Raw genomic sequence first — 15,295 nt, forward strand, 5'->3', positions numbered from 1 at the left:
TCTTTGCTGATTTTAGTCATAAATTGTAACTCATAACAATACAGAAACAGGTCCGCTATACGTGGTGCACAGTTAGTCCCCATTGGAATTCCGATAACTCGACGACTTACGGAATCTCCATAGCGAACAAAAATGTTTTCTAGTAAAAATTCAAGTGCAGTTATCGTATCAGAGCAGGTCCAATTGACATTGTTCTTTTGTTTGTTGTAACTAAAAAATGACTTTAAAGAGTTTGAACATATGTATTTGTATTCTGACATTTTAAATCATCAATTAAAGTTATAAAAAATGGAATAAAAAGTAACTATGTTAGTCCAGTTCAATAAGTTTATCATTTACAACATAAAATGTGTACTAATTTGTTAATACTTGGCTCGTACACCCCTTCAATTCAGAAGTATTTTCTTTATGGATTTATTATTATAAGGAAACAAATATTTGCTGTCATAAAACAATAGGGGATTGAAGTCATGTAATGCAAATGAGCGAATTCATGTTGTATTATGACACGACGCTATATTGTTTTATCGTATTTCTTATTGTCATATAGTCGAACTGCAAAAGTGTGTTAACTTAGTAATGCTGTAAGAAATTAATAAAAAAAAAAAAAAAAAAAAGCATTGGCAGCCACATATAGCCCGAGAACACAGTTATTTCGTAGTGCATTTCTTTTAGACAATAAATTCAAATTAAAAAAATCGCACCAGTCCTGCTCTATCTCAAAAAGATGTTTACAGTGTAGTATACTACTATTGATACAAATAATATCAAAATTATAGAAACTTCTACCAGCTCTAACTCAAAATATTGACAATTCTGTGTTAAGGGGGGCTAAAATTCAGTTTGACAGCTTCAGACATTCTAATTTTTGACCTTTTTTAACTGGACCAAATCACTACTTAACATAAAGATTCAGCACCCAAATTTTTTTTAACATGTAATTTCATCCCCTTACTTAACATTTAATGCATAATATATCAAGAAATAAATTGGAAAATGTATAAAAAAAAATGCAAGTTATACACTGTTCACACTAGGGACTATATTCGTACACAACGAAAACCAAAGGACGATAACTGTGTCCTTGGACCATATACAATTTATAAATCAATGAATAAACAATAATTATGTAACTGCTAAAACACAACAAAATACGGAATTTAAGCATATGATGACAAGAAGTTCGATCCAGCTAAAGCCAACATGCTCTGTTTTCAGCTATAACTATCATACACTTTCTTGTCGATAATCAAATACTATATTAAAGTCCAGCAATTTGGTTGTAAACTTAGTTTTGTCACATTTATTTCTCACAATCTTTAAGAGCTTCAAGCAACGTTGGAATTAATGGTCTATCGCTCGAATTTTTACTGCAATACAAAAAGGTAACATCTCCATTTTTATTTATAATGAAATCGCCTCCCATCTGGATTGCATCGTCATGGATGTTTTCATAAGGTTTCGGTAGTGGTATACCCTGTGTCATCTTCTCAGCATAGTATACCATACTACCAACACCCCACACTTTTGCTACCGATCTTGGAAGACCAAACGCTAAATATATGCGTCTTTCAGTATCCAAAAGCATCGGGAAACTCGACTTTGTTTCTTCTAACCACTTTTCCGCACCTTCTTTTAGTCCAAATGAAATAAGAATTACTGACCCGTTTGCTTTTGTAATGTCATCTATGGCTTCTTCAAGCTGTGCAACGTGATTTCGTCATGGTAATCACGCGAAATGTCTAAGTAAAACCAGAACAATGTGCTTTCCTCCTGTTAAGAACTGATTTATGGAAGTAGCTTTACCTGAGCGTGCATCCACCAGCTCAGCATCAACAGGTGATTTATCTCCAATACTTAATACTTTTCCATTAGACAAAGCACCCATTCTTTGATCAAGGTCTTTAAGGATAGAATCCCATTCATCCTCAGTGTCAACTAATTCATCGTGTAAGTCTCTAACATCTGAATGCCTAAAATATTTTCTAATCAATCGTTCAAATTCCTCCTTTGTTTTAACGTTATGCTTTTGGAAAACATTTTTGTAAACAAACGCAAGACTGAACAGTTTCTTTATCTTGTCATCTACGAATACTGAAAAACCATTTTCCTCTCTCAAAATGTCTCTACTATATTTAATCAACTGCTCTTCTTTATCATTTAGTTCTTTAAGAGAAGACACTATGTCCGCAACAACTTCGTCTTCCATCACTTTATTTGTTTACATGATTGCCACGCCCCCTTTCTGAAACGGAAGTTAGAAAATATCCAAAGTAAAATTTGAAGTAAACCGTTTCCGGACATTTCTAAGTTTCCAAGCAGACAACTTATTTACTAACATCTTAAGTTATGTTCAACCAATACATGAAATTTATAACATAGAAATTCTATCATGTTAAGTTACTATATACTAATATATGTATAATTCAATTGAAAGTACTAGTATATAATACAATATGATCACTAATAGAAGAGGAGACTGTCACGGAATAGAAGTTCCTTCATAATTTAAGTTCCAAATGGAAACAATATTCTGGAATATTATTTCCACTGGAATAAATATTACAGTAAATGTTCCTAACGGAATAAATGGTATAGAATATTTGTTCCAACAGGAACAGATATTATGACATTGTTTATAACAAAGTTTCCAGTGGAACTTCTGTTAGGCGGAACAAATATACGTTGACACCCCCACTCCCTGTATCCGCCACTGGTATTTTATCCAATTTGCGTTAGCGTTCATTCCATTAATCTAGTACTAGTATAATAGCTGTACTCTTCTGATAAACTGCCACGGTGACATTAAGTTGTGTAATAATTTTTAAAAAATGCTTCAAACTATTATATTATCTGTAAATTATGTACTATTACCGATTCATTATTTTACTGTTGTAAACATATAATGATTAATTATGTTTTACCTGCAATATTACATTTTATAGATTGTTTTCCATACTGCTAGTTACCGGGCCACACAGGTATGACAGTTTAAGGTCAGATTACCTGTACAATTTTATATATCAACATTGTGGTATTTCACGTAAACAAAATGGATGTTATTAACACATAAAATGTCTGGGGACATGGATGTTCCAGTAAAGATTGACGTCCAGGAGGGCCGAGGAGAAGATGGATCGTACAAATATTCTTTTACGTATGAAAGGGCGACATTGTATGAATTCAGATTTGAACGAAAGCCTAATCCCGACCCAAAGGACCCTTGCTACCGGTGTTACCGCAGGGTTAGAACCTCAGATCAAGTCAATGTTGGAGTTTTATTCCATAAACAATGTTTTCGATGTCGGATATGTGGACTACCGTTGACAATGCAGACATTTCACAGAAATGACGCTAATGGGACTTCAGACAAAGAAGTTTATTGCAAATCTCACGTTGGTAAACTTTTGGACCAGGTCCGATATGAGAGACAACCATTAGACATAATAGAGAATGCCTTGCCGTCCACGGGATATGTTATACAGGTATTAATTGTTAAGTTTATTACAATCGTTTAATGTATGACTATCTCATCATGTATGTTGTGATTATAATTAATCACAGAAAATACTATTGATGAGAAACAGACTTAGTACGATTTGACTGATCTTTTTGACTACCCAGTACAAAATAAAAGACCAGTTGGATCTGAGACTAATACATAGTCATAGTACATTATCTATTAGTCCCAGGTTGGATATAAAAACTGAAGAGAATATTCTTGATATAAATGTTTTGTAGTTTAAGGTTTTTGTAGATTCAGGCATTGTATATTATAAGATCACACAAAGTGTGTTGGAACCATCTTGAGCCATTTATGAGGCTACGTATAAGGACCGTATAAGGACCGTTTTATACCCTGGCCTACCCCAGCTGACGCATATATCCGTGTTCATTCATGACTCAAAGTCTTCGATAGTCATATAAAACGCACCTAATGCAAACTAATCAATAAAAGGTATTTACTATTCATGACTTAATGTTGATATAAATAAAGTGTATTTAAGTATGCTTCATTGCTTAAAATAAAGATATGGCTCTGAAAACGTCGCCGTAATTATCAAGAACGAACTTTCTTTTAAAATAAACGCGTTGCAGTAGGCATTAAAACCATCTGTAAGAGCGATTTAAACTGATAACTAAATTTTAGTTCTTTGAAATTAAAACTAGTCTTTGACTTTAATATTTATTATATACCTATAGGATATACAATGATCTCAAACGGATTTCAACTTAACAAGACATCACAATTATCAGTGTTGTGCTCTTCTTGACTTCCTTACAGATGGGTTTTATTTAAAACCTTTGCATGCTATTTTTTAATTTGAATAAATGGTAGTTTATATATCTGGGCTTGAACACCCTATTATGCGACTGTCTTACAAGTGAGATGTTTAGCTAGCTATAAAACCAGGTTCAATCCACCATTTTCTACATAAGAAAATGCCTGTACCAAGTCAGGAATATGACAGTTGTTATCCATTCGTTTGGTGTGTTTGAGCTTTTAATTTTGCTATTTGATTAGGGACTTTCCTTTTTGAATTTTCCTCGGAGTTCAGTATTTTTGTGATTTTACTTTTTACTGACTATCACTGCGACGGATACAGTAGGACCTATCTTCCCTATTGCTATTAATAAAGGTTTATCTATCGTGTACTCACTCGGTGTTTTTGCTGTACTGAGTATCAGTCATTCTATTTGTAGCTTCAAAAATATATGGTAAAAACAAATACATTGGTAAATAAGCTGTTGACACAGAGATATGACTCGCCTTTATGTAATATAAACGAGCCATGACTGAGGTGCAGTGATATAAATGAACAATGACTGAGGTGCAGGGCCAAACAACCTCCAGGGAAACACTGCAGTCTTTTGTCTGCAGTTCAGATACCATTACGAATTGATTTTCCATTCATGTACAGCAGATTTTATTTAGTGTTACCTATTGCATCTCAGGGGCGGATCAAGCCATTTTCAAAAGGGGGGGGTTCCAAATCTTGGATAAAGGGTGGGTTCCAACTATATGTTCCCATTCAAATGCATTGATCGCCCAAAAGATGGGGGGTTCCAACCACCGGACAATATATTAAATGACAACCAAAATTCGACATAGCAAAGGGTTAACGTTTAACATGTAATACCATGATGAGAATGGGAAAAGTTAAAATATGTACCACGAACGCATTTGTTTAAAACTATGTCACAAAACGCAAAGTTCACACCCATGGACAAGCCATTGTTTTTGGTTTTATGAGACATTTAAATAAAGTAACTTAATGTTCAAATAATATTGAAATATATGTTAGATATATATTGAAAATACGTATATTAGCCATTCACAAATATATGGAAATGAAGTTATTATTAATATGAAATATATTAAATTATTTGAATCGCTCGTTTATAAATGTCTAACAAATTTGACATGAGTGTCAAATAAAATGTAACGTTTACACTTTCCTTTCATCTATCAGCTTCCAGGTATGTATATAATCAAGTCGCATGTTTGACACACTGCATAAGCAGCTGTTCGGACGGCTATAATGCCGGTTGGCAGTGCTGAAAGTCTATCCTGGAGATTCGTCATTATGACAGACATTATTAACGTTTACATCCGTAGACTTGTCAACTATAAACAATTTATCTCGTATACAAATGAATCCGATTCTCCAGTATTGTCATTAAATTGAAACATTTCTACAATATTACATCTTGATCCACAAAACCCAGTTTGACAATGAGGAATTGACGAGATTGATGCCTTTTATCGACTCATTTCACATGACATAGAGATTTGTTGATATAGAAAGCAACAGTTCCTCGCTCTATAAATCACTAAAATTAAGTTTTAATCCCAATACGGATTTCCTTATCACATTGTACAAATTGGATTTTAAATCTACAAACGAAACTATTCTTTAATATCATGCTAGAAGTACTACTATATCAATTCCAGAAACACAATTTCAGGTTCTTAATTTTGGTGACTCTACGTTTTGTCATAGAATTCTGCAATAACTTTTAAGCATTATTAAGAACTCATGTAATACTGTTCAAATCATGTTTATTTTTTGGTGATTTTAATGGTTAATAGTAGACCGCTTTTTCTATTTTGTGTCAGTGTCATCTTCTTGGCTGAGGACACTCTAGTGATCTTTTGTTTACTTATGTTGTTGGAACACAATCTCGTGTTCATCCAGTCCACATTTCCTATTATTCATACGAAGAATATATATTCGGTATATACCTTGTCAAATATAATTGATATGCATTGTTATTCCAAAAAATTGAATGCAGTTAAAATTTGTTGGGCATCGTGTTAACAGGATTGTAAAATCGTCCGCTTTAAGCTGTTTAATTTCAAAGATTTTCCGCTGTCTACGACAGTTTTAAAAATGGAAAGTATACAAGACACAGTGAAACTGAATATTACATATTCTTTGTTTTTATAGAGTTCTTAGATATTAAAAGCTTAAACAAATAGACATGCATACACAGAACATACAGAAGAATGTGAATATTTACTACTTTAGATCTGTTGTGAATTGTGAAAGAATTTTTAAATCTATTGTTTATAACGATTTAAAATTTTAAAAGCATTTCTTGAAACATTTTTGATTAAAAAGATAACAAAGAAAATAACGCATACATACACAGAAGGAAATGAATATTCACTCTGTTAGAAATTGTGAAATGTCTATTGTTTTTAACAATTCAAAAATCTAAACGTGTTTTATCATTTTTGTTTAAAAGATATGAAGAAATTTACAAATAACATAAGTGTGAATGACTTCGGTAGGACCATTCGGTGGAACTTGGTTGATTGTTTGATTGTTGGTTGCTTAACGTCCAGTGTCAACTATTTCTTGCATATCCAGGACGAGACAAGAAAAAATTAAAAAATATATAAAATAGGTTCTGCAGAGGGGACTATTGGGATAATGGGCGAGTAATGTTGACCGCTGATAGGATATAAGGTCATTTTGGATAGGGATAACATTTTGTCTGCAACAGACTACATATGGACCACTCAGAGAGTTAAGGTGATGGGCGGGACATTTTGAATGACAATAGGAGATAAGAGCATGTTTGATAGGGGCATAATTTTTACTCACAACACAACACCTAGAGAACATCCAGAGAGTTGTTGAAAGGGTTCTTAAACGTGAAGAGACAGCATGTCATCGGATTTTGCGTCACCATTCCGACAAAACGTGGCTGCGAATTTATACCCTGGTATAGCCAAACGGACTCCCCACTTTGGCAAGGGATTTAGTGTGGGAAAGTCCAGTGATGAACAATTTCTACTGTGCGCATGTTGTGAAGATGAAGAACTGCCATAAAAGCATTGCTTTTTATGGTACATAATTATTTTGCAGTAAATACTATTGTCTCCTGTACATTACCTTTAACATATTTGAGATCAGCTGTTTGAGTAACTACTATACATAGTATAACTAGCGAAACAAATCTAGACTTTGTCATTCACTTCATCTTGTGTGAATAAAACGAGAAGCATTTATGAAAAAGCAACATAACAACACAAGTAAACGAAAATAGTTATCAAGCGGTCAATATACCGTAGTTAATGATGAACAAGCGCATACAAACTCTTATTCGCCCTGCATGGCCATGGGTCTCGATAATATGTTAAAGAATTCAATAGGGGCTATGGCTACCGAGGCGTTTCACCGTTCTACATTTTCAAACGGTTAGAGAATAGCATTATTCTGTATTCATTTGCAAAATGTATTTTTAGATGTACTTTACATTTAAACTTTATGATGTATATGTTATGTCATGGTATATTCCTTGACCTCTCCCCCAGAAAAAAAACCCAATAAAAAAAAATCAAAACCAAAAAATCTAAGCACGTCTAATGTCTTTGAAACTAAAAAGGTTAAAAGCTCTTTATACTATTTACAGATTAAGTCCGAGCCTGTGATTGATTTGTAGTGTGCTCGCCCAAGTGTGATCGACCCAAGGAAATAGGTCAAAATTGGTATTTGTCGCTTCTATGCGACATTAAGTAGTAAGAGCAAAGACGAGTTAGCTCGTACTCAGAGTGGTGTGTCCGGTAAGGGTATCTAGTTTACTGTGAACCTCTACCTTGTGAGCTAGCATGCTATCGTTCTTAATATACATGTAATGTTTGCCACTGAACGTTAAATAGTCACAGATCAATCAATCTTTGGTATACTCCCATAATCACATAAATGTATTGTATGTCTTAATGCAATACGAGTAGCAATAGACCATATCATCTGATAACTCTACTGTTACCTTTTTACAGGTAATTTACAGGTAAGATCGGCCATGTTTTATTTTTGTTTACTAACTTATGATTTATAAATCTATAATTGTACATGCAATCAATATATAATATATTATCGTTTGTACTACTCAGAAGAACTAATTATCAAGATACCTTAACACGAATACAAACAATAAATGAAAAAGCAAAAACAATTGATCCAACGCGTCTATTTTATCACTTTGACACACTTTTAAAGTTATTTCTGATATTTATTATACACAAAAATGTGTAGTTTTTGTATGTACGACAACTTAATCGGATTATTTCATACATCTTAGGCATAACATTCCTAATGTCGTTATCAGAATACTAAGGGTCCATAATTTACGAACTAGCACCAGTTTGCATTTAATTTGCAATATTTCATCCTATTCCAAGTTTATTAAAGCTCAAAACATTTTTCAGTATTTCCCACAGATTGTAACAGTCTTGATGTCTCTATAACTTGTCAAATAACAATTAATTGTGTAAATTGCATGTTATAAATCTTGATGGTACCCCTTAAGGCAAATAGTTACAAGTGAACTATGTAAATTGTTGAAAAGAAAATGATATAGCAAAAGTATGTAATTTAGAAATATAAAATATGTGAGAAAATTCAGTGAATTACTTGATAGTTTTTATTCTCATGGGTAGACGGAAACTAGGAAAGCTGGCAAAGTTTGAATACTATGGCTAGATGTTCAGGAGAGCTTCTTATTATGAATTGTCACTATATCTGTAAATTTCTTATTTTCCATCTAACATTTCCAAATATTTCTGTTCACAGCTACCAGGAGAAAACAATCTTTCGAGAAGTTCTAGTCCAAAACCAGTCCCTAGCCCTCGGAATAGCCCAAGGGTTAGTCCCAAGGTAACAAGAGCTTCAACACCTAGAGGAAACAGCACCGTAGATTCTAGTCTGGTCAGCGTTACACCAAGGAGTACTATGAATGATATATCAAGCTTTATGCAGACGCCTCATAGCATGGACTATAGTACCATGTCAGCAACGAGCTATCTACGACCGAAGCCACCACTGCAAAGCTTCAGTGTAAGATTACTTTTAAATGTTCTCTTTTCACATCGTTTTTAAAAGTCTTTCGAAAATTCTTTACACAAACATGCACGTTTGACGGGCTTCTATAACTACCTATTGCATGTTCAAGAACGGGTTCATTGGCAATTTCGCTGGTCAAGAATCTTGCATGCGTTTCAGATAACTTTCAAATATACTACCCAGGGCGAATTTGTCAGGCTATACTAATTTCTACCGGATGCGTTAAGTACTAGAAAAATGTGCCCTTACATAAAAAATAGATATAGAATATTTTCACTTGACTGTCTTTTGACCTTTTGCGACTAAAGGATTTTTTATAAAGAATAACACATTATGGAGAAGTATATACTTTTTAAATTATTTTTGGTTATACTCGTGCATAGATTCAAAATTATATTGCATTTGGTGATAGGACAGGTATCATGAATTAAGTTACGATAATGCTAAAACAGTTGACAATACACTACCTATATCATAAATAAACTCGTCATAGATACCAGGGTTAAACTTGTGAAGGTCAGACGCGCGTTTCGTCTACACAAGACTCATCAGTGGCTCTCGAATAAATAAATAGCCAAGTAAAATACGAAGTTGAAGATATGATAGTCATGTGATAAAGAACTTTGAAGCGACTAATTCCATGACTATTTTTTGTTGTTCTTTTCGCTTAATAGTGTGTATTGTAAGATTTTCTTACATTTCAGGACTTTGAAACCAGTGGTGTTTTCCAAGGTCAGTTCATTTTAGAACAGAGGCACAGAGAAGAGGAAGAACGATTACAAAGATTTTTATTGGAAGAGAGAGAAAAAGAGATGAGAAGGTTGGATGAAACCATTGGTTACGAAAAAGAAAGAGCAGCTTCCGAGCTTCTGTCAAGTTTTGAGCAGATGTCACTTTCGGGAAGTACCCCTAATTTAATGGCTGAGAGGGAAAGAATAGAAGAACATTTCAGACGTATGAGAGAAGAAAAACTGAAAACAATGATGGACAAAATATCAACAGAGGAGAAAACTAGAACAGCAAAGATGCTGGATCGTCATGGATTCGAAATGATGCTCTTGATTTCGGAGAAGGTACGTACATATTTAAATTTACAAGAAGGGATATATAATGAATGTACCCTTACACAGTCAATTAATATGCTGTATAAAGTAGAAAACAACATATCTATAAAAACTATATGTTGTTAATCTTAAGTGAGTACTAGATGATTCTGTATATAAGGGAAAACGTATAGGCAAAAAACACAATATCAATTGCAAAAGAAAAATACCCCATGCAGAAGTACTAGTGCATATGGATGGATACCCCATATCCTTTGTTTTTCTATTGTATCAAAGGATTTGTGCTGGTTTTTATCTGAATAGTTGCTGAAAAATGTTCATTGATATATTACAGGGTCGAAGTATAAAAATATTTTTATTGATTATCTAGTCACATTATTCAGAGGAAACTTTTCTATTTTTTTCTGTCAGAGTCTAATTTTAAGTAGTTTACTTTATTTTAATATTTGTTTAACAGGACAAGGAATTTGACAGAACAGCTATATATGACCATTCAATGAAACCTGCAACAATGTCCCCAGAAACAAAGAAAGGGGAACTGTACAAGTCACCTGAAGTTTTTGAACAGTTGGATAAACGTGCTATCGAGGTAAAACGCTTTGAATAATTTTTTTTATTCAAATATAGTGAATATAAAGAATAACAATATAGGAAGATAGAGATGATACTGCTAATTACTGTAAACACATAATCAGATTTTTGGTGGACGTTTCGTTTCCGAGGGTATCACAAGCCCAGTATTCAGTACTTGTATTGCCATGAAATATCATTGATATGTTCATTATTGTGTTAATTTATTATTTATAAAAAGATGAAGGTTTTTCTATTCCCAGGCCTAGATTGCCATAACCATTTTTGGCACAATTTGTAGGAATTGTCGGCTGTTAATAATCTCCAACTTCTTATTTGATTTGGCCTTTCATCTGTTTTGATTCGAGCGCCACTGATGAGTCTTATTAAGATTAAACTCATGGTTGGCGTATCAAATTATAAGCCTGGTATCTTTGATGAATTTTGTTATCGTTTGTAGTGTGCCAATCAAGACTACAGTTCCTTTACAGATTTAATCAAAGATTTGACACGTGAATGTGAAACTGAACTTGAAAAGGCTAGGTTTGTATATAAAAAGATTTGTAAGAGCACTATGTGGAAAGAAACAATAAAAAGAATTTGAAATATTAAAGCATTTCAAACGAATTTCAAAATTTGAATAGCCCCAAATTAAGAGTAAAAATATATGTTTCGATTGATAATTCCCTGTGTTTGTAAAAACGATTCATATGAATGAAGAACAACACATTTTAGCAAAAAATAGATACCTTTTAAAATATTAAAATAAATGGTAACTGAAATCTAGTACATGTATTTGAAATCCTTTGTGATTTCATTAAGTGAATCTATTTACTAAAAGATTAGTAGAATTAAAATATGTGAATGAATTACTGTGTTTTTTTATGGGTTTAATATTAAATCAGTGAATCCAGGAAATATCAATGCATTTTACAAAAATATAGTGAATGTTATTATGAATAATCTCGAATGAATTATAAATTAAATAGTCAAATTTACTGAAAATATCAACTGAACAAAACCCTTTAGTTCTTCAGCACTGTTCAATGAAGACACAATTTATTAAAACTATGATTTTTCAGAGTGATATTCCGATGGGTGATAGCCAAAGATCTGAGTAAACACAATGTTAATGAAATAATCAGACCAAATATGCAAGCTATGACATTGCTAAAAGGAGTACGAAGTGGTAAAGAGACTTATCATCAACTCTTTAAAAAACTTTGCAAGTAAGTTTATCAGGATCATTTTTAAATTAGATAAAATCAATCAAATGAGCTTTATTTAAAAAGTCAATAAGAGTAGTAACATTACAATATTATTCGCATTGTGCTTTTGAACCCCATAAGACATTCATGCAAATAATCATTACACAGGATGCAACAAATACATGCAAATCATAGACAGATATAAAAATAAGGAGATGTGCTATGATTGCCAATCAGAAAACTCTCCACCAGAGACCAAATGACATAGAGAAAATCATATTTACAATAAAAAGCAAAAATAAAGTACACAAACATAAAAATAAGACGATGTGGTATGGTACGATCGCCATTATGACAACAATCCACCAGAGACCAAATGACTTAGAAGTCAGCAATTATATGTCATAAAAAAAACCTTCAAAAAACAATGAGAAAAACCCATACTCGCATTTTGAATATACTGAGCACATAAATCATAGAAAGCTCATTTAAATATTCAAAGTACATTTCAATATTCAAAGCACATACCTTTTATAAGCTCTGATCACTTGTCCTGCTTTTGGCTATACTTTTTGTTTTTTGGTTTATAGACTTTTTTTTTATCGGTTTTGGATTTTCAAATATTTTGGTCACAGTCACACCAGTTTATATTTTTGCAAAGTTAAACATATTCTCAAACTAATTTAAAACCATTTTTCAGTTTTGCAGGACTGCATTGTGAAATTATTTTGGGATATTCCAAAGGTGCCGGTTACAAACCAGGAATGAAAATGGACAGTGGGACGTTCAGGAATTCATGGACAGCGGTAGCAATCGATGGAAACTGGCGCTTTGTTAACTGCACGTGGGCGGCTCGTCATGTGACAGGTCATAAAGATGACTTGCCTGAAATGTTTCACAAATATGACGAATTTTATTTTTTGACTGACCCAGAGGATTATATTTATCAACATTATCCAGATGATGCATCATGGCAACTGCTAGACATACCACTTCCTTTTTCGGAATTTATTAGTTTACCGGTTGTTAAGTCTCCATTTTTTAATTACGGGTTAAAATTTTATTCAAATTATGGAGGAACTTTGACAACTGATACAGGAATGGTAGAAGTAAGAGTTGTGGCTCCGAAAATTTTAGGTTTTGGATCCTTATTAGAGTCTTATGACAAATCTGTTGAAGCGAGGTTACTTGAAGGTCGAATACTGCTCCGTCATGTGAAAAACGAAGTGATATTTACTATCAATTTACCAAGACGGGGACTATATTATTTTTCTATTTACACTGGTGATTATTGGCATTCAGAATGTTTAGAAAGTGCTTGTTCTTTTCTTGTAAACTGTACTCGTATCATAGGCGAACCTGCCCCTGCGTATCCCCCGGTTCCGTTTTATGGACCAACTCCAGTAATGGAGAATCTTAATATATCTTGTGAAAACCAAGTAGATCCGCTGATCGTATCAAATGGACAGAATTTGGAAATAATATTTAAACTTAACAAGGAAAACAAAATAACACACACTTTTCAGTTTTATGATACAAGTGACGAATCAGTAACCGACATTGACCGCTACGTATTTCTTAGGTCAAGGACGGACACACATGCAACTTATATGATTCGTTGTCCAAGGGATGGATACTACATATTTTCGCTCTATGCGTCAAGTTCTGACAAGGAAGGCCAGACTTTAGATTGTGCATATCGTTATCTTATAATAAATCAGGAGGCTAACCCGAACGTAACTGTGTTCCCTAAAACCTACCATCGATGGCAAAGGTGCACCCTTCACGAGCCAGTGTCAGGTGACTTGATGACAAACAAACGATACATGTTTAGACTGGACGTACCACAAGCAGTGGAAGTGTTCCTAGTGATAGGAGAAATTTGGTATCATTTAAAACGGAAGTTAGGATTCACCTGGGAAGGAAATATAAATACCGGAAAAACACGTGGAACAGCAAAAATATATGCTAGGTTTACAGCAGAAAGAGATGCTTCAATTTTTGCTCATTTGTTGGACTTTGAACTTGTAGATGATGGTGAAACGGAAATATGATCTACCACATAATTCTGCTACAGAACTTTTAAATTAATATTCACCAAAGTTGTGCAATTTATTAATAGTTTTAATCGAGTTAATCAAATAACTTTAAAATGCCAAAAATGAAACTAATGAGGTGTAAAATTTTCATGCAACTTGTAACAAGAAGACCAAAAATCAAGTGACGTTAAATATTTTATTGCAGTTTACATGCACTTGCAGAAGTTACAATGATTTTTCAGCGCACTATTTCAGCAAATTGTTGCAAGTACAGGTATGAAAATTAAGAATTTTGAGTTAAAACATGTTCAAGCATTGCTAGCAGTAATCAAATTGTTACCTTCTGTTCAATAAAGATAAATAGTGCTATTTATATTCTTACAAAAGTATATACACTTAATGCAATCATTTAATGCAGGATGTTGTCTTGATATTGTTATTAAAATAAATGTGCTTAATTTATTAAATGGCAGCTTCGCTAATGTTGGTTATTATATTATGGAATTAAATTTATATGTAATATGATTGTTATATTTTTCAATCAGCACATACAGCTGGCCCAATATGTATCTGAAACTGAAATTCCAGTGATAAACAAAGAAAGGGGAAAAAAAGAAATCATTTTGTTTATTTTGAACTGCCTCGATGGTCTCAAGTCTGCGGTTCGATCCCCGACCGACATGGAAATTTGTATTTGCTGCTTTACCCGCTAGCCATTCGGCATTATGGAGTAGGAGCAAAGACTGGTAGTCTCGGAGTCAGAATAATATGTCCGGTTAGTGCCGGTGACATATCTTCTTGCAGAATGTGTGTTACCTTGTGAAATAGCACGTTAAAAATACAACTTGGTGTATCGGTACGCAGCAGGGCTCATATTCAGGATGACAATAAACACAACAAGGTTGCTAAGATTAAACTATGATATATTGTATGTATTTCTACCTTCACGAAGCCTGACTCTTCTGTACATTCTAAACCATATAAAGTAAGTAAGAAAGTAAGTGCTTATATACAGTGACTTGTGAACATGAAACAAATCATAATACATTAATAAATTA

The 15,295-nt window shown here is 33.3% G+C and overlaps 2 protein-coding genes across 3 annotated transcripts; one reads left to right on the forward strand and one right to left on the reverse strand.

Moving 5' to 3' along the window:
- Positions 1 to 228: 228 nt before the first annotated feature.
- On the reverse strand, positions 229 to 2,990 carry LOC127710451 (uncharacterized). 2 transcript variants are annotated; one of them, XM_052216306.1, is made up of 2 exons: positions 2,925 to 2,990; positions 229 to 2,245 (listed from the first exon to the last, which is right to left on the reverse strand). In XM_052216306.1, the coding sequence occupies exon 2, from the start codon at positions 2,207 to 2,209 to the stop codon at positions 1,304 to 1,306; it is 906 nt and encodes a 301-aa protein (XP_052072266.1). In that variant the 5' UTR covers positions 2,210 to 2,245; positions 2,925 to 2,990; the 3' UTR covers positions 229 to 1,303. The 2 variants fall into 2 exon arrangements, with proteins under 2 accessions (XP_052072266.1, XP_052072267.1); XM_052216307.1 differs by having other exon boundaries at positions 2,937 to 2,986.
- LOC127710438 (lim and transglutaminase domain protein ltd-1-like) lies at positions 2,907 to 14,757 on the forward strand. Its single transcript, XM_052216277.1, has 7 exons — positions 2,907 to 3,485; positions 9,087 to 9,350; positions 10,061 to 10,429; positions 10,878 to 11,009; positions 11,451 to 11,533; positions 12,073 to 12,219; positions 12,899 to 14,757. Exons 1-7 carry the CDS (start codon positions 3,057 to 3,059, stop codon positions 14,250 to 14,252), a joined length of 2,778 nt encoding a protein of 925 aa, XP_052072237.1. The 5' UTR covers positions 2,907 to 3,056; the 3' UTR covers positions 14,253 to 14,757.
- The last annotated feature ends 538 nt before the right edge of the window (positions 14,758 to 15,295 follow it).

This window comes from Mytilus californianus, unplaced genomic scaffold (assembly GCF_021869535.1).
Source record: "Mytilus californianus isolate M0D057914Y unplaced genomic scaffold, xbMytCali1.0.p SCAF_8, whole genome shotgun sequence".
Classification (NCBI taxonomy): Eukaryota; Metazoa; Mollusca; class Bivalvia; order Mytilida; family Mytilidae; genus Mytilus; species Mytilus californianus.